At 62.3% G+C, this 23,608-nt stretch overlaps 2 protein-coding genes and 1 long non-coding RNA gene across 3 annotated transcripts; 2 read left to right on the forward strand and 1 right to left on the reverse strand.

Annotated features, from left to right (window-relative positions):
• Positions 1 to 189: 189 nt before the first annotated feature.
• IBSP (integrin binding sialoprotein) lies at positions 190 to 7,928 on the forward strand. The gene is made up of 7 exons (XM_064510385.1): positions 190 to 570; positions 5,052 to 5,120; positions 5,194 to 5,244; positions 5,392 to 5,463; positions 5,814 to 5,876; positions 6,654 to 6,746; positions 7,036 to 7,928. The coding sequence occupies exons 2-7, from the start codon at positions 5,067 to 5,069 to the stop codon at positions 7,597 to 7,599; spliced, it is 897 nt and encodes a 298-aa protein (XP_064366455.1). The 5' UTR covers positions 190 to 570; positions 5,052 to 5,066; the 3' UTR covers positions 7,600 to 7,928.
• Positions 2,188 to 14,869, reverse strand: LOC135328115 (uncharacterized). The gene is made up of 2 exons (XR_010388844.1): positions 14,616 to 14,869; positions 2,188 to 2,888 (listed from the first exon to the last, which is right to left on the reverse strand). It is a non-coding gene; the product is annotated as an uncharacterized LOC135328115 (long non-coding RNA).
• MEPE (matrix extracellular phosphoglycoprotein) lies at positions 9,712 to 14,780 on the forward strand. The gene is made up of 5 exons (XM_064510474.1): positions 9,712 to 9,867; positions 10,304 to 10,369; positions 11,497 to 11,550; positions 12,344 to 12,436; positions 12,527 to 14,780. Exons 2-5 carry the CDS (start codon positions 10,316 to 10,318, stop codon positions 14,360 to 14,362), a joined length of 2,037 nt encoding a protein of 678 aa, XP_064366544.1. The 5' UTR covers positions 9,712 to 9,867; positions 10,304 to 10,315; the 3' UTR covers positions 14,363 to 14,780.
• Positions 14,870 to 23,608: the final 8,739 nt, after the last annotated feature.

Consider the following 23,608-nt stretch of genomic DNA (forward strand, 5'->3'; position numbering starts at 1 on the left):
CTCTGAGCCGAGCAGCTCCTTGTTTTAGAGGAATTTACTTGTTGTTCCCGTCCCGAGCAAGCTTTGGCTATTTCTGTACGTCGGCTCCGCAACGTGCCTCGTCCCGGAAGGGGCTGGTGGCTCCCGCCGAGGCATCGTGCCGCGGCGGCGGCGGTCTGCGTTGCCGCGAGGGCGATAGGCGCCCAGCCGCAGCCGCTTTGCAGCCCCTGCTGTTGGCGGCCCCTGCGTTCGCTGGGCGTTGAAGGCTGGGGGATGCGGGGGGTGACGACAGCACCGCTCGTGGCAGCAGGTCGCAGAAAGCTGGTGCTCGGCCCCGCGCCTGGGATAAAAGACAGCAAATACAAGCTTGATTGCGGCCCCAGTATGTGCAAAAGGGCCGGGTGAACGCCAGCGCCTTGGTGAAAAACCGCGGTAATAACGTTTTCGCTCTCTTCCCTGCGTGGCGGTTGCAGGGCGGGCTGCCGCGCTGTGAGTTGCCACGTGTCCAGCAAGCGGTGCTGCCGCTCGGGTCAACGACGTGGGTCCGCCGCTGGATTTCCGCGCTGGGCGAACGCCCCGAGGCGATCGGAGGTACCGCGGGAGCGAAGCGGATTGCACGGGGACGGGGAGGTTTCTCCTTTCGGGCATCTCCTCGAAAGCGAGCGGCGATGCCAAAAGCCCCGAAAAGGCCGAAACCCGGGGTATTTCCCCAGCCGGATGCAGGGTGTTTTCCCTCCGCTCCCGGCGCCCCTGCCCAGCCACGGGCAGGAGGCTGCCCGGAAACGTGATCCCTCTCCGGCTGCTCCCCAAATCCAGCTGGGTCCAGCTCTCCCTGCCGACGGGTGGTTTCGGCAGGGCGGCTTCCCGCGAGGCTGTACCTCGCCTGCGTCACGCAGCGGAAAACGCGTTTGCCCTTGCTGGCGAAAAGCCTCCGGCGTCACCGGGGAGGGAGGGAGCGGCTCGCCCTGCACCGGTGGCAAAACCCAGCTCCCGGCTCCGGCCTCCTCCCCGAACGCGGCCCCGGGGGCCGTGTGGTGCCCGCCTTTGGCCACCCGCTTTGCCCCCCGCCACGCCGCAGAGGCCCTTTTCCGTGAAACGGTCACGGACGGCCCGAAGGCTTGCCGCGGAGGGGGGGGACGTGGCTCGGCCGGGCGGGCGCCCGCGGGGAGAGCTGCTGGCGTTTTCGCGCCCGCGCTATTTGTCGCGAAGGAAAAGCGGTCGGAAAGGTCGGCCGCGGGCTCTGCTTTCGTTAGCGGTCTTTCCGCGTTAGGCTTCAGCCCGGCCGCCTGAGGACCGATCGAGGCTCCCCTTGGCTGCTGAATTGGGCAGGAAGGGAAAACGCCCGTGCCAATGCATGAGTTCTCCCTTTCTGTTTGCACTAACTTCCTCTCCTCCCTTGCGGGTGCAACCCGGAGCTGGGCGCGGTGATTTAGCCAGGAGTCGGTAGTCGGGATTTAAAGAGCTGCAGCCGTGCTGCCAAACCCCCCCGGGCCCGAGGGCTTTCTCTCGGCTCTCTCTTCTCTTTGGCGAAGCGAGGATATGTGCAGGACAAGCGGTTTGCCCCGAGGTTTTCTCCTTTCCCCCCCCCCCCAATGATTTCCGTGCCGGGAAATCGCTGCCGGCGAAACGCGCGGCGAGGCCGAGGGCCTCCAGCTCGTGTTTGTTCGTCCTTCCCGCTGGGAACAAACCCGGAGACACAAACTTTGTCACAAAGCTAAACAAAAGAAACCTCTAAGCCATGGGAAAACAACCTCCGAACTCAGGAAAAACCCCAAATGTTGCAAGCATTTCGAAAGAAATTGTTCTTGCAGCTCCCTTTAGTGCTATACGCTTAAATGCCTAAATACGCCTACAGCGTCCGTCCTGCCATGCTGGTGCCCTCGGTAATCGGGCGCCGTCAGATTAAATGTGAAGGGAAGGCTTTGTAATTAGTGGAGACGGTGTGATAAGTTTACTGCACCCCATAACTTCCTGGGAAGACTTGGGAGCTACACAGGGGCTAAGTGGTTCGAGATGGGTGCTTTTATGTTTTAACACCCGTAAATACGAAGCTGGAAAGAAGCGCCTTTTTCTTTTTGCAGTAGGGCCCGGGTTTCTGTGAACAAGAGCAGGGTCTAAACCTGCACGGAGACAAAACCAGTGCTCTGCCATTGGAAACCCAACTCAGTTTCAGCTGCCAAGCAAAAATGGGACTCGTTATAGTCTGAATACTTTTAAAACCTTCTTTTTTTTCCAAAGATAAAATGATTACTTGAAGTTTCAAGTGCTTGCTGCATGCCGAGGCATATAATGATGTGTTTATGTCCGTCCATGCCTATGAACCTGTAACGCCTAATAACCAACTTTCCAAAATCAGGATGTGCAAGTCAAATCGATTTCCTTTAGCTGAATTCCTGCCTCCCCCCATGCAAGTTAAGCAGCGTGGTTATCTGTAGCGGGCCTACGTATCAAAAACGCGCGCTCATAATTTACGCCGGGGCGTTTTAGCCGAGACGTGGCCCCTGGCTGCCCCAGCGCAGGAGCGTTTCGCTGCGTTGTCCGTGGCGTCTGCGCTTTCGAAATGCCTCTGCAAGGAGGTGGTTTCGCGGCCTGAGCGAGGAAGTCGGGTTTTGGTACGGTGCAGCGGCGAGCCGGGGCCGACGGCAGGGCCCCCGGCTACGGTAGAAGGAAGGAGGCTGTCGCCCGTACGGAAAAGCACGGTCGCAACAAGCCCGCCGGTCTCTCCCCGGCGATCGCGAGCACGCGTCTGTTTTTGTTTTCTTTACTTATTTTTGGAGCTGAGGTTTCTTTCCAGAATAGCTGCGGGGCGTGGAAAGAGGGCGGCAGAAGGCGGAGGGTGCCTGCAGGCTGTCACATCGCCGACCACAGCCCGGGCCGAGCCGGGGCCGCTTCTCTTCTCGCTCACTGCCCTGCAAAAATAATAATTAAAATTGAACATAGCAACCAGGTCGAGCTGCGCCAAAAAGGGACACTCTGACCGTCAGGTCTTAGAGAACTCGGGCAATTAAAATAAAACCGTACCCTGTCACTGTCCCTGGCCAGGCTAGTAATTCTGGGCACAAACCCACCCATTTTTAGTGCCGACAACCAATTTTAACCGCCTTTCAGGCGTCGGGCCCGGGGGAAAACAGCTCGCTCTGAAAGCAAGGCCAGGGCAAGGGACACGGCTGCGTCCGCGCGCGCCCGTGTGCTGCAGATGCTGATCCCCCCCCAAAAAAAATCAGCACCAAGACGTATCGCCGGCGTTTGCCGCGACGCGTACGCCCGCTGCCACCTCCCGCTTCTGCCGCGGCGGACCCGGGCCGCTCGGCACGCCGGCTTGTCAGCGGCCGAAGACCCGCGGCGCGGCGAGGCCCGGGCGCCGTGCGCTGGCCCTGCCCCGGGTGGCCTTGCCCGGCTTTCGTGGGCCAGAAGCTAAAGATAGAGCCCAGCGCTTTTTAGGCATCTTGGGCGAAACGCGCGTTCGTAGAGTCGCGAGTCTTTTTTTAAAGCCCAGAGCAGCAGCCCTTTAATTAGATTAAAAAAGCGCCTCTCGCCAGCCCCCTCCGCCGCCCGGCTCCAATTAAACGTAAACTTAAACCCAAGCGAGCGCTTGCCGCTTTCCCGCGCGGGGAAAGCCGGACAGCCAGCACCCCCCCCCCCGGCTATCGCCGTAAGCGTTAGGCGTTCAGGCGCGCGGCCGAGCTGGGGCAGGCGGGACCGTAACGCCGGCGGCCTGACCGAATCCCCGCGACGCGCCCCGGCAGCCTGGGTGGCCGGAGGGGTGGCTTTTTGCGCGTCGTCCCAAAGGTCTGTTTGGCTTTGCTGGGAGCTGCCACGTTGCAGCCTAGGGATGGCTGAGTTTTGAGGGCGCGGGGCGCCGTGGGGCTTTGGCCATGGGGAGAAGCGAAAGGGCCGCGCGTCTTGTAGGGCGTCCCTGACGGCAGCCACGCTCAGGGGTCTCTGGGTGGGATTTTTTTTGTGCAGCTTTTTTTTTTTGTTAACGTCTGCGTCTAAACGACAGCAGAATCGGGCCGGGGGGGGGGGTTGGGCTTTTTTTTTTTTTTTTCATTTTAATTGAAAAACACTGAGAGAATTTCCCAAAAAGGCAGACAGAAAAATCCCTTAAAACAGATTTCCCGGTATTTATTTTAACTGAAATCCAGAGCTTTTATTATAGATTTCAGCCTCCAAACCGTCCATCTTAGGCCAGACCTTCAATTAGGTGGAACGGCACAAACCTCTTGGCAGCGGGGCAGGGCTGTGTGTTTACACGCTAAATCTGTGCCTGGGGAAGTGCCGAAGTTTGGGGGTTTTCTGGCGAGAGCCCGCCGGCCGGCGTCACACCGGCCAAGGCGGCGATTGGCTGCCGGCGGGCAAAAATAGCGTTTATATCCCAGAAGGGTGGCGGGGAGCAAGCAGAGGCCAGAGGCAATCTGTGCCCGCTCACTCCCCGGGCTGCCTCCGAGGACTGCAGACGGGTAAGGCTGCTGCGTCCCGGCGGGGCGGCTTCCTGGCCCACGGGTTTTCCCACCTGCTTTTTTTATTGCCGCCCGCTTTTCCGCTGCTGCTCTGCGAGGAGGCGGAGGGGCTGGGGGCCGGGGCTGCTCGGGAGGGTGGCTCGGTGCCTGGGTCTCCGGCTGGGTGCAGGAACCGGTGCTGCGGCGCAGGGCAGGCACGTGCAGGGCCTCGCTGGAGAACCGCAGAAACTTGCGCGTAACTGCTTGTTCCCTGGCCCGAGTTTCATGAAGGCAGGGAAGCTTCGAGTGCAGAGAAATATAACGACAACTGCGGCCCCTTTCCAGCACGGGAAGCCTGCGGTTTGCCTCCCTGAGCGCCTACCCGGCAAGACACGCGTGCCGGGGCTTCTCGGCCTTGCCTCGGGCCGTGGCTGCGTCTGTCGAGGGCAGGCTGCAGAGGCTGGATTAACTTTGTGCTCTCTCGCCGAGGTTAAGCTCTTCCCGGGGGCGGTCTGCGGGGGCGGCAGGGATTTGGGGAGAAGGCCGGCGGGATCGGCTCCCGCCCGTCCCGTCCCGTCCCGTCCCGTCCCGTCCCTCCCCTCGTTCCCACCGGCTCTCCCGCCGCCTTCCCAGCTCCCGGCGGCAGCCATGCGGACGGCGCTGGTCCTGGCGTGCCTCGTGGGGGTGGCCTGCGCCTTCTCGGTGAGTAGCCCCCCGCCCCGGGGTCCCCCCCGCCGCCCCGGGGCCCCCGCGCTCAGCCCCCGCCTTCCCGCAGGTCAAGAGCTGGCTGCGGCGGGCCGCGGCGGACGACTCGGAGGAGAACGCGGTAGGAGCTCGCCCGCCCTCGGAGGAGCGCTCCGGCCGGCACGGCGGAGCCTTTTTTTTCCTCTTTCTTTATTTAAATTCTGTCCTCAAAACCCAAACGGATGATATATCCATATTTCCCCCCCCCCACCCCCCGTTCTTCTGGCAGGTGTTGAAGAGCAGGCATCGGTACTATCTTTACAGATACGCGTACGCCTACCCGCCCCAGAGGAGGTATCGGGTAAGCGCTGAGCTTTTGGCCGCTCCGGGGACACTAGCCCCAGTGCAACAGGGTCGTAGTCGCTGCCCTTCCCGCCGCCACCCTCCCGGTTGCAAAGCGGGGCCAGGCACCGGCTGGCTCTTTCGGGGCTGAAAAGGCCGGCGTGAAGTGGGCGCAGCGGGTCTGGCTGAGGCCCTTGCGCTCGTGACGCCGATGACCTACGGCACCCCCACGGCTACGGCCAGCCCCGGAGACGGCCGGCCCCGGCGGAGCATCCCCGGGGAGCGGGAGGATGCCCGGGGTTCTCCGGCCTTCTGCGTGATTTGGAAGCGCAGGCAAAAGCCCTTTCGCTCCGCTTTGCCTTTCCGCAGGGCAGTGACTCATCAGAAGAAGAAGGGGACGGCTCGGAGGAGGAGGAGGAGGAGGACGAGGGGGTAAGTACTCATGCGGCCGTTGTCATGGCAAACCAACCGGCCGGCGTGGAAAACAAACGCAAAAATTGGGGGCATGTTGCGTTTTTCAGCCTCTACTCGTTGCCATTCGTGGTCAGGACTACTGCCTGCCCGCACGCTTCCACTCCGGCTTTTAAACCCTTTCATGCTTTTCTTTTTTCTCCCTTTTTTCCTTTGGAAGGAGGATGAGAGAGAGGCAGGCTTTGGGGGTTTCCGTTTTCGGTGGCTCAGAAGGAAGCAGGCCTGGCTAAAGCCCAGGAAAAGGGAGGCTCAAGTGCAGCGACAGCAGCAACTAAAGAAACCTTACCGCGAAACGTTGCTGCGAGCAGCGCCGGCCTCTATCCAAAACCTTTGCAAAATAGCGCTTTAGTAATGCCAGGCGTCCGTAATTACGCCCAAGAGGCAGGGAAGTGGGGGTGATGCTGCCTGCAACGGGAAGGCCGGCGCAAGAAGCTGGGTGGCACTCGCACGGTCTCGGGGCCGGGCACCCCTCGCCGCCCGCCCGCCCGCGCCGGCTTGCAAAGCGGCGTAGCGCTAGGCAGGGCTCCGGGCACGCCGGCCTCGCGGCACGGGTTTCGCTGATGCTTCGACGGGGAGCGCGAGGCCGTGCGCGAGGCCGTGCGCGCGAGGGCCGTCGCGGGGGTCCCGGCGTCCAGCTCGGCGGCTCCTCCGGCGGGGCGGAGAACAGCCTGGCTCTTCTCTGGCGCTGAGCTCGCCCTTATTTTAAGCGTGCGAGTTTAACCTGTCGTGTCTCAGCAGGTCCCGGCCCACGAGGGCCAGGGGGCAGCTGGCAACGGGGCCGGCACCGACGCTGCCGCCGGAGCCGGAGGAGACACCGGCACGCCGCAGAAGGTGACTTTGAGGGGGGGATGCCGGTGACACCCCGCAGGCGGGAGGGGACGGGGAGGGGGGCTAAAGCCCGACGGGCGCCCGTGGGGCTTCCTGCACCCGGTTTGCACCGGGATGCCGTTTCGGGACTCGCGCTGTTTGCTCCCAGCCCTGGGCCTTGCTCCGGGGGGGGGGGTTGCATAGCCCCCACACCCCCGCGCCCCCCGGCCGCAGCTCTGCTCCTCGGGCTTCGACGGGCTGCGAGGCCAGCGGGCACCACTGACGCCAAGTTATTTCCCGCTGGGCGCCGCAGGGCCAGGACTGCAAAGGCCTGGCGGGAGCCGGCACGGGCGGAGGCACGGGCTCTGACAGCGAGGACAGCGAGGAGGAGGAGGAGGAGGAGGAGGAGGAGGAGGAGGAGGAGGTGGAGGAGAACGGGCAGGGTGTTAACGGCACGAGCACCAACACCACGGCGGGAGAAGAAGGGGCTGGCGGCAACGGCACCACCGCGGCTGAGCAAAGCAACGGCGCGGCTGGCGAGGAGGAGGAGGAGGAGGAAGACGATGGGGAGGAAGAAGAGGAGGAAGAGGAAGAGCCCGAAGCGACAACCGCCGTCAGCACCACCGGCGACGAGGGGCTTTACGCCACGACCACGCCGGGGGACGCGGGCGAGCGGGACGCCACCACGGCGGCCGGGGACCAGTGGGAGTACGAGGTGACGGTCGGCGGCGCCGAGAGCCACCCCGACGACTACAGCTACGGCCGCGGCGGCGGGGACGCCCGCGGGGACAGCTACCGGGCCTACGAGGACGAGTACGGCTACTACAAGGGCCACGGCTACGACGCGTACGGCCAAGATTACTACTACAGCCAGTGAGGGGGCAGCCCGCGGCGGCCCCCCCGTCCCCGTCCCTGTCCCCGGCGCTACCCCTCCGCCCGCCCGCGCCCCCCTCTCCGCCGGGACAAAGCCCCCGGCAGCCGCTCCGGCACCCTGCTCCGGGCGGGGGCTCGGGCTGGAGACCCCCCCAAGCCCGGTCCCTTCCCTCCGCGGCGCCACGCGCCGGGTGGGGGGGGCTGTCGGTTTTCCAGCCCGTCCGGAGAGCTACCGCGTGCCGGAGGGGGCTGCCGGAGGGGTTTCGTCGGGCACCGTCTCTCGTCTGGTTTTATAGCTCACGACTCAAATCGAAATAAAGCAACTGAACCGAACGTGTCGGTCATGGAGGAGAACCGAGCGGTGACTTTGCAGCGCGGGTGCTGGTTTTCCACCGCCTCGGGAACCCCCTCAGCCCGGCACAAACCCCGCCAAGGGCTGGGGCCGGCGGAGCCGCGTGGCCTCCATGGGCCCAAGGTCTAGACCTGTGTGTTCGTAGACGGGGTCAAATCGACGTATTTCATCTCAAACGCACACGTAAGAAGCTAGGGTTCGACAGGCCAAGGGAAAACCCCGCTCCGGAGTCACCCCGGAAAAACCGGAAGGCGTTTTTAGGGTAGCTGTCGTGGGTTAACGCCAGGGCCGCTGTAAATCTGGTAGAGTTAAAATGAACTTGCAGTAGCCGGGTGATACCGTTGCCGTGTCTTCCATGGCCCAGTGAGATGTCTTCCATTGCACGTACCAGGCACTGCTGATACTAGCAAACGCAAAGAGCCACATTTTGCTTTCCACCTAAAACCGCTTTCAGTCTGGATTTACTCCAGTTCACCTCCTCCAGGCCTTGCCACGGCGCTCCTGCGATTAGGGCTCGGCACGTGGCTACGGCCCGGCCCGTCGGGCCCGTTTCCCGGAAGCGCACAGCTGCGGCGGCATCCTTAACCTCTCCCCGGCCGCGTCACGAAACCGCTTGAACTGCGCCGCAGCCCTGCTCCGGCTGCCTTCGTCCCCGGCGGCCCCGGGGACCCCCCCGGGGCTGCTTCCCACGGGGCGGCCCTATTGTTCGCTGCCCCCGGGGGGGGGGGCTCGGCCTCCCGGGGGGCCGGCGGCCCTCTCCCGCGGGGCTCTCCCTGCGCGTAGGGCTTGCGTAAAGCCGCCCCTGCCCGGGCGCCGCGCCAGAGCCGCCGCCTCGCCCCGGCGCCGCTCGGGCACCCCGGCACCGGCCTCCTTTCGCAGCTCGGTTATTCCCGATTTGGGCCTTTTTTTTTGTTTTTTTTTTTTTTTTCCCCCCCCCAGCTCGTTTGAAATCGCCTCGCGGCGGAGGCCGATTGCTGTCACTTCTAACCCGAAAGCGGCGTCGCGTAGCGAAGCCGGCCCCGCGGCCGCGGTGGGCATCGCCGGGGCTGCGGACGGGCACCCGGCTCCGTACGTGCTCCTCTCCCTTTCCCCGGTCTCTGCTCGCTCTCCGCGTCGCCTGCTTCCCCCCCCCGTCCTCGCTGCGCGCCCTCCGCGTTGGCACACCGCTGGCAGCGCGCCGCGCTGAGACCAGTGCCACTCCTCGAGCCACTTGCGCTTCGGGGCGGATATTTATAAAACCGCGCGCCCTGTTTATTCGACGGGCTGGAACAGTTGATCGCTGCCTTCCACCACAAGACACATTTTTAGGTGAAAATTACTCCCCCCCCCCCCCCCCCCCCCCCCCCCCCCGGTCATCTGCGGGCACTCCCAGGCCTGAGGGCCGGCCGCGGGCGGCGGCTGATTGGCTCCGGGGCGGTTACGGCCAACGTTAAATTTCAGCAAAGGGCGCCGAGCCGCCCAGCTCTGCCCAAGGGACCTCGCCGCCCGAGGAGAGAAAGGTAACTTCCTCGCCCCGTCCCTCCGCTGCCTCCGAAGCGATTCCCCCCCCCGCCCCGCAGCAGAGCCGCTCTGCCTGGCTCTCCCTGTCCCTGCGCTGCGGAAACGGGGGCGGCGCAGGCTGAGCAGAACGTGGCACGGGGAAGAGCTTTGTGGCGGCGATCCTAACGCACGGATTGTCCTTCGGGGGCTTTCCGTAGAAATATTAGCCCAGCCGAACGTTAAGTCTTACGGCTAGATCCCTAAGCCGGGGCCGGGAAGGATGAAGGAAACGGGACTTGTTGCTCAACGTAACTGTTAGTTGGCACCTGCCATTTTTTAGCGCTGCCCAAAACAACGTATAGGAAAGCCAGGATCCGCGAACGTTTCTTGATTTAGAGACCGAGAACAAGAGCGAAGCTTGTGCTACGTGCGTCACCCCAGGTACGGCTGCATCTCTTAACCGACAGATCTTCTGGCGTTCATTTGTAGTGAGCGTCCCCGAGGAGCGCTCAGCCCCGGCGGTCTGTGCAGGGATTGCTGAGCCGGGGCCGAAGCAACGTTAACGACCGCCGTAAAAGTGCCACCCGGGCTGGCGCTCTCGGCCCCGTTATCCCCGGTCCCGTCTGGGACAGCCAGGCTCCGCAGGGCAAACGGCAGCGGCGGGCGGAGGCAGCCGTAACTCACCTGCGGCTCCTGTCCGTGGAAAGACAAGGCCGGGCGCAGGCAGCTGGGGGGGGGGGGACGGGAGCCGGCCTCTTCCCGCGGCGCCCTCCCTTCCCGGGAGCCTGGCAGCCCCTGGGGCGCGCCGCGCCGCGTCCTGCCCGCGCGCGTGGGCCTCCCGGTCACCGCGAAGTAACGCCCGGCTCCGTGTCCCTAGGAACCGCCAGAGATGCTCGTCGCCCTCTTATGCGCCTGTCTCGCAAGCGCCGCCCTCTCGACGCCCGTGAGTATTTCCAAAACGCCGGGGCGCCCCAGGGAGAAGGCAATGGGGGTGGCCGGCGGATTCCGGTGTCCCCGGCGGCCCACCCTCCCCGCGGGAGCACGCCGCGGGCGTCCCGGGAGCTCGGCCCCCGTCTCGCGGGCGCTGGGGCACGCCGGCACGCTTCCAGTAGCGCAGAGCAATAGCCCTACTTACGTTGCGCTGCTGGGGTTTTTTTCCGAGGCTTCGGAGCAGAGGCGAAGCCGGCCGGAAAAATGCGTATTATCATGTAGCGATCTGCCGCGCCGGTTTAACTCTGCAATTAGCTAGACCTGGGCCCGAGAGCCAGTCTGCTCCTCCCCTCTGCCCAGGCTTTTGGCTGCGAAACACCCTGAGCGGATCCCCGAAAAGGGAATTGCAGGGAAGTGTGCCCGTGTCAGCCGCGCAGGGAGGACAGGCAGCTGGACGGGCTGACTCTCCTGGGCGCTATAAGGCCTTTAAGTTGCATTCCAGCTCTTATAATATGAAATTCATACAGATACTGCTAAAGCAAAGGCTAAGCTAAGATAAATATATGGCTGGCCATTTTTCTCCTGCCTAATTCTTGGCCAACACCGTAAATGCATGGATAGAGCGGAAACCTACTCTTGGAAGAAGGTTTTCATTTTCAGGTAGGAATAGGCAGGAGAGAAACCATTTCTTTAATGAGGACCGAGCCCAGCGTACGTGCAGTCCCGTCCCTGAGTCAAAGCCCGCACAGCTCGGTCCGTAGCAGGGCAGCAAGGGATAAGGCTACTGCTGGCTGCGGAGCTGTTTTCCGAATACGGGCACAGCGGAGAGCTGGTGCAACACTCTGCCGTTTACCTGGAGCCGCAATCCACCCCTCCACGATTTGTAACGTGCAGTCCGCAACCTGCCGCCCGTCCGGCAAAAGCCTGCCCAGCCGCTCAGGGCCAGGCGCGGGCTTTGCCAGGCCTGCAGCGGGGCTGCTCCCGGGCTGGCTGCGTGGCCAGGACGCGTCACAGCTTGAGCAAGGGCCTAACCACAGTAAATGGCTTTTTTTTTTTATTTCGGAAGAGAGAAGCGGCACGGGGCGTTCACAGCAGCCCGGACGGCACGTGACGCCGTTGCTCTCGTTTGTGTTCCCCCAGGTGCTGCTGCCGCTCTCCGGGAAAGCCGGCGAGAACTGCGGGGGCCAGCACCGGGTAAATCTGCCCGTCCCGCGGCCAAAGCCCCCTTCGTCTGCGCGGGGTGGGGAGTGCCAGCACGCGCCGACGCACGCAACCGTCTCCAACCTTACAGCTTCTCTGTGCCGACCATGGGGCTCGGTCCCGGCCGGGGCTGGGCTTCCTCTCCCTCTCTTTGCACCGCCGGCTCTGGGTTGCCCATCGGCAGCCCCGGCTGGTGCGGTCGGGCTCCTAAATGCAGGCAGCCAATCTCGCCTGCAAGCTCTCGTTCCCGAAACAAAAACGTTCCTCGTGCCCCCAGAGGAGGCTCTAAAAGCCGTAGCTATTATGGATTTTTTTGAAGCTGTATCGGTCTCAAATGCGTCCGTAACAGAATGCAGAGGAACATTTCTGAGTGAACGTTTTATTGTTTTCTGTTGCAAATGAGCTGTTTCCCTTCTGACACGCGAGCTGCTTCGGATCCCAGCCGTCGTGTGTCATGAGACCGCCTCTTCCAGGCACGAGCTGCCTGACGGAGAAGCCGTGAATTCTGAGAGAGAGCAAAAGCGGAGAGCTGGGCAAGGGGCGACGCCGCATCCAAGAGCCGGGAGGCCCGATAAGCGCGGTGCTGCTGAGGGCCCTGGCAGCGGTATCGGTCACAGGGCGACGGCCGCTAAACCCGCCCCAGTGCTCCCAGGTCTAACCAGTGCCCAGGTCCGGGCTGACCTGGGGGAGGACACTGAGCCGGACCCGCCCAGAAAAGAAAGCTCCCGCCGTTGCTTTTGGGAAAATTTCAACATCTTGTTTTCTTTCTCTTTTTTTTCCCCTCTAGATACTGCTGAAAGGCTGCAATGTCAAGCACGGGTTTTACGTCTTTAAATACGTGTACTCATTTTCGGCGCGGCGAAACCAGACCCAGGTGAAGGTGAGAGGCTGCCGTGAGTCGGGGCGCTGTAACCGTGCGGGAAAGCACGCCTCCGGCCCCCTTTAACCCTCTCGCCCTCGTGCCGCGCAGAAGGAAGAGGCCGTCGCTCAGACCAACGTCTCGCGTCCCCAGCCCAGCGAGGGGGAGGCGCTGAGGGGGCTGGCGGAGGGCGGCGCGGCCGGCGGGAGAGGGGACGACGGCAGCTCCCCGCCGGAGCACGCCGGGCCGGAGAACGGCAGCGCCGAGGAGGGCGGGCGGCCGCCCAGCACCGCGGGCAGTGCCGGCAGCGGGGAGGCCCGTCGGCCTGACCCCGGGGCCGGCACAGGCGACGGTGACGGCGGCGGCGGCGGCGGCGACGCTAGCCCAGCTCCGGGCGCCGAGGGCAGCGGCGACCCCGATTTCCTGGACGGGCTGGAAAGTGGCGTTTCGGTCCTGCCCCAACGCCCGGTCACGGCCCCGCGGGAGCACGAGGCCACCGGGGAAGGTGCCGACGGGGCCGGGTTGGAGGCAGCCGGCCTCGGGGAGCCGGAGGCAGCCGGGGAGAGGAACGGCTCCCGCGCTGGAGAGGCGGCCGGCGACAGCCACGAGGACGAGCGGGCCCCGGAGGTGGTGACGGCAGGACAGCGGCCGGCTGCCGGGCCGGCGGAGGCCGCCGCCGCGGGGGCCGAGGCGGAGGGCAGCGGTGACGCCGGTGTGCCGGGCGCTGCCCGAGGCGGGGACCGCGGCCCGGCCACCGTGGGAGACGCCACCTTCACGTCCGTCACCGAAAACGCTGAGGACGTGGAAGTCGACGCGGCCGGCGTGGACGAATACACCTACATCCCGGACGCCGGCGCGGCCGCCGTTACCCGCGGGGCGACCCGGGCGGGGAGGGCGGGTCTCACCCAGACCCCTGCCGAGGCGGACGACGAAGTCAACGTCTTAATCGGGAAGGCCAACATCCACGTCGGGGAGCGCGGGATCGCCTCGGCGCGCCCAGGCGACGGCGGCCGCGACGCCCTCCCCGCCACGGCGGGGCACGGCGGCCGCCCCACCGCCCCCAGCACCGCCGCGGCGCGCGACGGAGGCCAGCGCGTCCCCGCGAGCCGGCGCGATGGCGGCGGGGCCCAGGGAGCAGCCACCGCGGTGGACCCCGGCGACGGGGACAGGGACAGGGACGGGGACGGGGACGGGCCGGCGGCCGCCACGGTGCGGCGGGAGGGCAACGGCGACGACAGCAGCGCCACGACGGTGCCGCGGCAGGCCCAGGGCGACTGCACCACGGCCGGCGGGGCGGCAGCCGGCCGGCCCGGGCCAGGCGGGAGCAGCCGAGCCGGGCCGCGACCCACCGGGCCGCGGGGCCGGCAGGAGGGCGCCGGGCTCCCCAAATCCCCGCGGCGGGGAGACGAAGGCGGCGCTAGCCGTGGCAGAGCCGGTGACGGCGGGGGGACGCCGGCGGCCGGACAAGCCCGGCTGGCGGAGGCCGGCGGGGCCTCCCGCGGCGGCGGCGGCGGCGAGCCGGCCCATCCCCATCCCCGTCCCCGTCCCCGTCCCCTCAGCGGCGGGGCGGCCGGACGCGGGACAGCTCGCGGCCACGGCGTGGTGCCCGCCGCCCGCCGCGGTAGCAGCGTCGGCGAGGCGGGGGGCGGCGGGGGGAGGCCGGGCGGCGGCGGCGGCGGCGTTGGCGGCGTCGCCCGGGTGTACGAGGCCTACGGCCGCAGGCAGCAGGTAGACCAGGTGCGGCGGGCCCACGAGCTCCGCGTGCGGGAGCGCTCCGTCGACGCCTACGGCCGGGCCGCCCGCCCCGCCGCCCCGGGGGGGGCCCGCCGCCCCCACGGCCCCCGGGGCGGCCCCGACGACAGCAGCCAGTCGTGGGAGCCGGAGCGGGGCAGCCGCAGCGACAGCCGCCAAGAGGGCGACGGCTCCTGGGGCCGGGGGGGCCGCTGAGGCCGGCCTCGGCGCCGGGTTTCGACCCTCCGCGTCGCATCCGTCCCGCCATGCCGCGAATTTGGGGGGGGCAGGGGAGGAAGATAGCCGGTGTCGCGGGGTGGCCCCCGGCGCCGTGCTCGCCCCAGCCCCACCACGACCCAGCCTCTCCATTCCCCTTGCTCCCGCGGCCGCCCTCGCCCTCCACGTCCCCCCCCTCCCGGGTGTTATTCCTCGCTCCTGAGCCCGGCCGAGCGTCTCCCCCATCCATCACCTTTGGCACAAGCCGCCCCTCCAGCCAGCGCCGGTGCTGCAGCTCCCCGGCCCTTTTCCCCCTCCACCGGCCGTATTCAAGCTTGGGGTGTGCTCGAACGCGCTGGGCCGGCGCCGCCCGCGGCATTGCGGCCGTGCCCGAAAGTAAACGCTGTTTGTACGATTACGTGCTGTTTTGCTGTCCGGTTTTTACCCTGCAATTGGAGCGGCAGGCAGAGCGTCGGCGTGAGCGGCGGGGCCGGGCGCTGCGCGGGGAAATGCTGCCCTCTGGGGATTTCGGGGGGCGCGGAGGCCACGCAGAAACCCGCGGGGAAGCAGCGAAAATGATGTCCCTTTGGCCAAAAAGGAGGAACGCCTGGTCCCCCCCCCCCCCAGCTCCGCGTGCAGGGGCCAGCTTGGGAACGGCAGCTCCCCTTTCGGGATGCGTGCCCGGTTTTTCGGGAGCGGGCAGGGATTACGGACGACAACCGCCGGGGTCAGGGTGGTGACGCCAACACCGCGTTTTCCAGGTGTGCTCTGGGTGGGGGCAGCCGGCACGACCCGGGGAGGGGGGCCGGGAGCCCCTGGCAGCACCCGGCGCACGGGCCCCGAGGGCTGGCAGGGATGGGGCTCTTCCCGAACCCGGCAGGGACCACACGCGCCCCGCGGGGACCCGGCCATCGGCGAGGCCTGGGCACTGGCTAGCGGGAAAAAGGACTTTTGCTGGGAGGGTTTCGTGCCGGGCTGCTGGGGCTGCCCCCGGGCCCTGGCGATGGTGGGGCTCCGCAGCTTTTTCCCCTTTGGAAAGATTTCTCCGTGCTTTCTTTCACAAGCAGCATAGTGCAGGTGGCCATTCAGCCCCACGCGTTTCAATTCTGCTCATTACCGAATATTTGCATCTCCCCGGGGCAGCGCGTGGAAGAGGGATGCTTGCTTTGTACAGCAGCGAGGTGGGAGCCCGTAAATCAGCGCCTTCTTGCACACCCGCCTTAAGGGTGCTTGGATGTCTCCAAGGTGGCTCCAGCCCCGTGCGATGGGGCACGCTGCGTTTCGGCAGCCCCTCCCCGAACCCCTCCTTACGGCCCGAGGAAGGTTGCGCCGGGGTGCCCGGTTTTGCGCTTCCGAGCCTCGGTTTCCAGGCAGCACGAGTGGCGGCAAGTTTCCCTAGGAAAGGCTTTTCCTCCATGTTTTTGAGGTCCCTTGCTCTGGAGCAAAATGGGGAGATGTTTCCGTCACGAACGAAAACTTTCCAAACCTGAGTTAAAACGCCTCTGGCAAGTCGAATTGCTGAGAACTCGGTCTGTAGCTAATTGCGGTGCTCAGCTCATGCGGGGAGCAGCCTTGAAACGACCAAAGAGCATCCCAAGGTTTCAAAGCCAGATTTGGTTCAGGCCTTAAGCTCTGCTGTGCTTTGTACTTCTGGGGAAATCTTCCTTAAGGGCTTCGACGCATGTGCACTTGGTTACCTGTTCACACGCTTTTTTAAGGAGCAACACGATTAACTTATCGCCTGGAGTTTCCTCATGTGGGGAGAGCGGAGTGTTTTGCTCAAGCGCTTTAGGGTTTCTCATCCCACTCTGCAAATGAGCACACTGGAGCAAAGCCTGATACGGCCCTCAAAATCCCAGCTTCCCTTACGGGTAGAGCCATAAATAGTCATAAATGTGTAACAAAGTAATAATTGCAGGGATGTGGCCAAGCGAGTAAGGGCATTCAGGTCAACGTCATGCTTACAGGAGAAACAGCTGTGTTAACCGGAGGGTATCACTGATTTCCAGTGTGCAAGTGCCAAGCGCAGAGGGGTTTCTGCGGCAGCCAAGGCGGTCGGAAACGGCCGGATTTGGCCGAAGCGGACTTTGGGTGACGTGCGGGTCGAGCGCGGGCCTGCTCCTGCAGTGGCGAATGGAAAAGGAAGGCATTGCAACCGTCGGGTGCAAAGGAGAAGTCAGCTTTCCTGCAGATCACGTGAGGGAGACACAGGGAGCGTGAGCCAGGCTTTCCGCCCCGGACATTGCCCCGCAGCCGAGGTCGGGCATCTCGGACGGGCGCAAGCGTGGCAGTTGGGGCAAACGGGCCGACCTCGGCGCCGCCGGCTTCGCCTCCCCGAGGCTCTACACCCCCCCGCCGAAGCCCATCCACGGAAAACCTCCGGGCACGGAGAGGACACGTTTGAGGCGAGCTGGACGCACGGCACTCCTACTTGGCTGACCTTGTAAATAAACACCGGGGACGTGTAATGCGATGCCGTGTGCATTTGGCTCCAGCTGGGCAGTTTCGTTACGACACAGTGTTTCTCGTGTGTTTCTCCTACGTTTTGCAATCAGAACGCTGTAGGTTTGTTTGTGTACTCAGGGCTCAACCGCCGCACTGTTCAACCTTCTCCGCATTGGGTGCTCAGGAAAAGCCAAAAACGAGCAAGTCAGACTGTCTAAACACCCGAGCGGCGGACTTGCCTGAAAGCCAAGACTAAGCTATAATTTACTGGAAGGGAAGGTCTTCTTTCAGCTTACAGCAAGGCGCATATATAGAAGCCTAACGAAACCATATAATGAGCGTCCGGCAGGGCCGGGGGATCGCGGGAAGCGACCGCGCGGCCGGGGCAGCGCGCGGCCAGCACCGTTGGGTTTGGCCGGGCCGTGATCCCACATCCTTGCTGAGAAGCTTCCCCGATTTCCGCCGTCTGCGGCGCTCCTCCCCGGCTTTCGGCGCTAGGTAGGTTGGGAGCAGCCCACGGTTTTATGCGGCGCATGCCAAGCTCTGGTGTCGAGCTTGGAAGTCGCCTCCCTGCCGATAACACGCAATTGTATCGTCAAGCGTTGCATCGTCTCGCCACGGCAGAGCTCGGACTGGGCTCTGCGTTTTGGCAGACCTACCACGGCAGGGACCGCTGCCGCAGACCTCAGCGCATCGCTCTGCAGAGCCCGGGGCAGAGACGAAAGAAAGAACCACGTTTTTGCCCCGCGAAAAACACCCTACGTGGGCAACCGAGTCAGGCCATGCTCTTGCCTGCTACTTCCCTCCTTCCTCTGACTAGCCAACATGCTGGCGCCTCTTTTCCTCTCCTTCCCCGGTTCCGCTCCCTTACTAACGCGTGCTTCAAGCTTTCCCCCGCTGTCCTGCTCGCTTTTCTCTGCCATTCACATTTTTCCCTTCGGCCTTTTTTCCAGTACCGCTCCTCCAGCCTCACCTTCTCCGCTGTGAATTCCCACCCGGGTGCTTCTCGCCCCTCTTGGCGCAGCTCTGCCCCTCCGTTCGTGCTCTCCTCCCTGTCCTCGCCCCAGGGCTTTGGGCCCCTCTTCCCGCCTGCCCCATCTTGCGTCCCCCTGCAATCCCAAGCCAAGCGGGTGCTTGGGGTGCCGGCCCCCCTCCGGCCCCCGGCGCCTCGTCCGCTGCGCCCAAAACTCTGCTTTCGCTCCTCTCCGTCGCTAACGTGTGTGAGCCACGGTCACAGCGGGACGGGTTTCCTGACGGCTCCTACGTGCCGCGGTTAAGGTGTCACCAAGGCAAATCAGCGGCAGGGCAGGCGGGTCGCTCTCAGAGCTCGTGGCCCAGAGCCACGGCAGCGACGGGGCCTCGTGCGCAGCAGCACGCCGCATCTCCCGACAAAACGCCCCTCTTTCTGCGGGGAGGACTGTTTCTGCTACGGGCCACGCTCTGAAACGCTCCCCGCAGACCCCGGGCACCGGGACAGCTGCCTAGAAGATAACTTCGTGGTGGGTACGTATCTGGAGCACTGAAAGGAGAGAGCGGCAAAGGGCCCCTCTCAAGGATGCTGGGCTCCGAAACCAGGGCGGAGAGTTGTGCAGGGCTTCGGTGTGGATCTGCACTGTTGTGCTGACGGTTTGCAAACCCAGGGCTCCCTTGTCCTCGGGGAGCTTGCAAAACATTTCCAATAGCCAGGAGGGCCACAGAAATGCACAGAGCTGTAGGAGGTGCAAGAGCAGAGTCCGAAAGCTCCCTTCTCCAGCGTGGGATTGAGTCTGGAGGCTGCGGACGACTGGGGCGGGACACCTGCGCCCGTGCACAGCTGCCAGCCCCAGCACCTCCAGCAGCTGCTGTGAGTTGCTGAGAAAAACCTGCATAAAAGGTGCTTCATTTGCTCCGTGTCCCTCTTTGAGCCCCCTCTGTCTCTAACTGATCCTCGGCCCTGACTTGGGTCAGAAGGGGAATGGTTTTATTGCGTTTTTCCGTGTTCTTGCAACACGTGAGACCTATTTCCTAAGCTTGCCTTGGAGACAGGGGGTGTATCGGGCTCCAGCCCTCAGGAAAGACTGGTGGCCCCTCGAGCCTGCCAGCCCCGCAGCGAAGCTTTTGCTGAAGGTACGTGGTGTGGAGCCCCTTTTTTTCCCCTTCCCCTTCTTGCCGTAGCTGCAAAGGCATTAGTCCGTGGTGCCTGTGAGTGGTAGTTATTTACCTGCTGCATTTGCCCCAGGGCAGCGGGTGCTGGAGGCGATGGGCTGCCTTATGAGGAGGAGACGAGAAACTTAAAAATACCTGGGTTTTGCCCCTGTAAAGGGAGGAAAGCACCGGTCGGCTCAGAGCCGGCTCCCGTCAGGGCGAGCAGCAGCGAGCTCTAATTCCCTTTCCCGCAGGAACGGGGACGTTTACCTTGCCGCTGCCACCAGCGCAGCGTGACTCAGGAGCCGTCAGCCCGGCAGCGGAAGGCTGCTGGAAAATCCCAGTTTACAGGCTCTAAACATTACTGAAACGCAGCGGTCTGTCACACCTCTGGCATTGCTCCGAAATGATTCATCTTTCCTTGCAGGCGTTTTATATAGAAAGGGGCGAGCTTTGCCCTCGGCCGCTCCTGGCAGTCAGCGCGTCTCGCCGCGGCCCGCGGAGGTGCCCGGGGCGTTTGGGCTGTACGATGTCGGACCGCCGCGGCAGACGGAGCGTGCCGCCGAGCTCCCGCTCCGCTCGGAGCGATACCGAGTCCCTGCGCTGAGAAATGCCGCGGCCGGCCTCAGCGGTCTCCTGTGCGGTTTCTTGGAAGTGAAAATGCTCTTACTCTGAGTTGCACCTTCCCTTCCTCCTCCTGTGTCGCTGCTGTGACTTTGGGAAGTCTAGCTGAGGTCTTAATAAGCCCTTTCCAAGCAGAAAGGGGAGAGAAGGGGACCGGGTCTGTATCCCAGCGTGAGAGGAGCTCCCCAAATCCCGCAGCCCCCCGACAAGCCGGGGAGAGCAGGGCCGCGGCTTCCTTCGGCCGCTTGTGCTACGGCTCCTCGGGCTGCAGCGAAGGGCCGGCCCTCCCGCTATGGGCCAGGGTCTGCGGGGGCAAAACCCAAGGCGAAGACAGTCCCCGCTCCCCAGTGCCTCCCCGTACGCGTACGTAGCCCCAGCTTCACCCAGAGGCGCCTGCTCGGGTGCGTCTGGTAAGGAGACGGACCAGAGGGAAAAGAGGGTGTTTGGGAGAAGAGGAGGAAAGCTCTCAGTTACAGTGGTCGAGGTTTCTGTGTGCATGAGGGCGTCCAGCACCCAACCGTAAAGTGCACTTGCTCTCCAGCAGTGCAGTACGCCCAGTGAAAAGTCTGTGCTGCTCTTTTACTGCTATCTAGAGAATGGCTTGTAGGCAACAGTGGTGTAGGAGCGTGGTATTATATGTGTTCTTATTTTTTTAAGTCATGTGCTCTGCTATGGGGGCCGGGCAGGCTCTGCGGAGAGGGGAGGGAGGCTGGGGAGCGCGTCCCAGCGAGGTGCCGATGCCGCGAGGTGTTGGATGAGGGGAGAGCAGCCCGCAGGGGAGGGGGCCTCTCTCGTGCGTGCTCCCCGCACGTCCGTACGGTTTCGTGCTACCTGATGGATGTTGCAACGTGAGGCTTTGACGCAGCGCTCGTCTGCCGCTTTCCCACAGCGGTGCCTTCAGCCCTGCCGCTCGAGCCGGAGCGATGCAGTGTCTTCCCATATGGATGGCAGCCAGAATATTCACTTTTAAGGCCCCACGGTGATTTTAAGGGGCTGTGGGAGGAAACCGTCGATATTTTTTAAGCTATGTTGGCTTAGAAAGATGTATAGTAAAGGGTGCTCAGCCCAGCTCTGAGGAACTTCAGTTAAGTGCATTTTGACTTGCACCGTCTAGGCTCTCGACTCATGGAATGCCCATTTCCATTTTGGTTTAATTACTGAGCTCGTTTGAAGAGCAGGGGAAAGTAATCCACTCGTTACTTCGCCCTCCATCTCTGATGATATATTTTGCGTGCAGGGACACGTTGCAGGGAATTACCCGTCTGGGCAAAATGACCTCTGGCAAGGAGGTGCCTCACCACTGCCGTCCTCAGCTGCTACCATGCAGCTGCTCTGCGCTCTGCCTAGCTTCACCTATAGCAACAGTTGCTACCGCTTGGTTATACACGTGTTTGAATGCTTTGCTGCTTCTGGAGACATCGCAAATAAGCAGTGAGACTTGAAAATGCTCCCGTTTGATCAAGCAAAGTTTGCCTGTAAATATTTTGCCCAGCTCTAGTTCTTTGGAGCTAGGAAATATTTTTGTGGTGAAAAATGTGACTGATTTCTTTGGCTTGGAAGCAATACGCTTCAGGGCTGCGGGAGCTGTATATGATACATGACTATGTATAAGGATTGTATGTATATGTATAAGGAACTGAGTATCTGTGTTTAAGCTTTACAATTACTAGATCAGAACTGGGCGTTCATGTCACGCTGACGATAACAAAGCATATGCATGTTGTGGCATATGTTTAATCTTCTGAAAATTGCATTTAGAGACTGGGGGAAACAAGCTGCTTTCAGCGAGCCAGCTGTCATTATAGGTTATGGCCGCCCTTCCCAGACCACTGCCTTAAACAGGAAGCAAGAGAGACGTCTGCCCTGTCTTCAGCTTGACAAACCCAACTCGTCGCAGTATTTGGAAATGCACAAACCATAACTGAAAATAACCCCATTCTTGTGCTCCGGTCTACATTTGCAATTACGCTTCGCAACAGGAAGAAAGCTATGTTAATTACATTTCGCAGAAGAAACATACTTCTTGTGTGCGTTCTTAGATGTTCTGCGGGGAGATTACTATGTTGAAATAAAAAAAACCCAAACAAATAACCCAGTACCTGTTTTCCTTGGAGAGCCTCGCTTCCCCCTTGCACTCACTCGCGTAGGCCCTACACAGAAGAGGAGATGGCCTGGGGCGTAACGGTGGAGTTACCTGCGCAAAGAGTTGCTCCTCCTGGGAGCTGGCCCTGCAAGAAGTCCCTTACAAGGGGGACATTATGCAAACATATAGAAGTGTTGGTAGATGCAACATCTCGGGTGCGGATCCTGCCAAGCTGAGGTTAGCACCTTGCGCGGAGCGGCTGGGCTTTGCCGCGCCGGGTAACGCGGAAAGCTGTGGCCTTGCTTCGTCCGTAGGTACCGGTGTGCGGTGCGGGTGCCAGCCGGGAGGGACCCGCTGTGGTGGTGCCGCCACGCTTCTGCTTTAATTCCACCGCTCCGGGACACGTTACTCCTCCGCGCTCCTACGAGGGAAACTTTGAATGGGGTAACGGGGTCGAGAGGGGAAAGCAGTGCTTTTCTATTGCTTTGACAGAGGAATGGATATATATCGTAATCAGTCTCCTCCAGAACTAGTTTTTAGGGTTTTTTTCTTTTCAATACCCGCGTGTTTCCTATCCCTTTTCCATCAGAGTTTCAGCTGCTTTGAGCAACGTGCTGGTGTTCAGAGTAGAGCACCGAGGGAGAGAGGCTCTTCCCGGGAAGCCAGGAGGTGTGCGTGCCACCTCCGGAGCACGGTGCCAGAAGCTGCTCCCATGTCACGACGCTGGGACCCTCCGCTTCACACGGGCAGCGCTGCCAAAGCCCAGCGCCTGCGAGTCCACAAACACCCTGTTCCCTGCCAACCGCAGCAGGCTCGGGTAGGATGCAAAGCCCAGCAGCAAGATCCTCCTGTCCCTGACCTGGGATACCGTGGTCCCTAAATCCTCTACTAGTGACTAGGTTATCAGTTATTCTTGATAGCGAGATAAATCTTTTGCTTGGCTGAATGTCTGGTTCGGGGTGTGGAATATGGAAGGGAGTGCAAATAACAGAAAAGTGCATGTGAAATGTCGAAACACGGTTACATGGTTTGCTGAGCTGTGATGGTAGCATTGCCTACCGTCATTTCCCATGTCTTCAAGCAAGGAAGAAGGAGAGCAAGGACTAGAGGGAGGTCCCATTTCCCTCGCGGGCACCGAGCTGTTCTCCCTACAGGGACTGCTTGGGCAGGGGAGTCCGAAACTGGAAGCAGGGCGAGAAGCTGGTGCTCTTGGGCAGCTTGAAGCTTTCTCAGCTACACGCAGAAGGGTGCGGGGAAAAACCTCCCCGTCAGGATGGCCCTGATGTGAGGGTGGCCTCTGTCCAAGTCAAAATGTGACTTGTTGCCAGCAGCGCTGCTGAGGCGGGCATACAGTCGCCATCCGCGAGCGGGGCTGCTGTGCTTACACGTTGCTGGATGGTGCAAGTGGGATGAGTAATCCCCAGCACGTAAAAAATAAGAGGAAAGCTGGTGCACAGTGTGATTTCGAGAGAGTTAGGGATGAGGAGGATAATTAATTCTCATTGGTGTGATTGGTTTTTTTTGGGGGGGGGAGGGGGAAGGACTTCAGCACGTGATAACCCCATTTCAGGAGGAATACATGGGAAAGCACAAGCGAGCGTATTTGCAAGGCTTATTGGAGCATTGCCTGTTGTTTAAGTGATTGCATCTCAAAAATGTTACAGAAAATCAGAGGGTATATTGCTTCCAAGTACAGCACAGGTGGCCACTTGACTGAGTGCTGGAAAAATGCACAATGGTGCTTAATGTGCTATTAAACATTTACTGAGGCTTATGATGTTTAGATTTCTTCACCAGCAGATAAATCTCAATTGTCATGAAAAAAGATACAACAACCTGGAATCTTAAACCAAGCAAATTCAATAAATAAAGGTGCATAATCCTAGAAATGAGCAGTCGGCCAGTGGAATCACTAACTAAAGAAATCCTTGCCCTACATCTGGTGGATGGCACAACTCAGGTGTTAGGCT

Source organism: Dromaius novaehollandiae, chromosome 4, assembly GCF_036370855.1.
Source record: "Dromaius novaehollandiae isolate bDroNov1 chromosome 4, bDroNov1.hap1, whole genome shotgun sequence".
Taxonomy (NCBI): domain Eukaryota; kingdom Metazoa; phylum Chordata; class Aves; order Casuariiformes; family Dromaiidae; genus Dromaius; species Dromaius novaehollandiae.

Bases quoted from the DNA above. Each gene is read 5' to 3' on its own strand.
- IBSP (XM_064510385.1), top strand. From the start codon at position 5,067: ATGCGGACGGCGCTGGTCCTGGCGTGCCTCGTGGGGGTGGCCTGCGCC. The intron at 5,464-5,813 runs GTAAGCGCTGAG...GCCTTTCCGCAG, and splicing joins CGCCCCAGAGGAGGTATCGG to GGCAGTGACTCATCAGAAGA. The intron at 6,747-7,035 runs GTGACTTTGAGG...TGGGCGCCGCAG, and splicing joins ACACCGGCACGCCGCAGAAG to GGCCAGGACTGCAAAGGCCT.
- MEPE (XM_064510474.1), top strand. From the start codon at position 10,316: ATGCTCGTCGCCCTCTTATGCGCCTGTCTCGCAAGCGCCGCCCTCTCG. The intron at 10,370-11,496 runs GTGAGTATTTCC...GTGTTCCCCCAG, and splicing joins GCGCCGCCCTCTCGACGCCC to GTGCTGCTGCCGCTCTCCGG. The intron at 11,551-12,343 runs GTAAATCTGCCC...TTTCCCCTCTAG, and splicing joins ACTGCGGGGGCCAGCACCGG to ATACTGCTGAAAGGCTGCAA.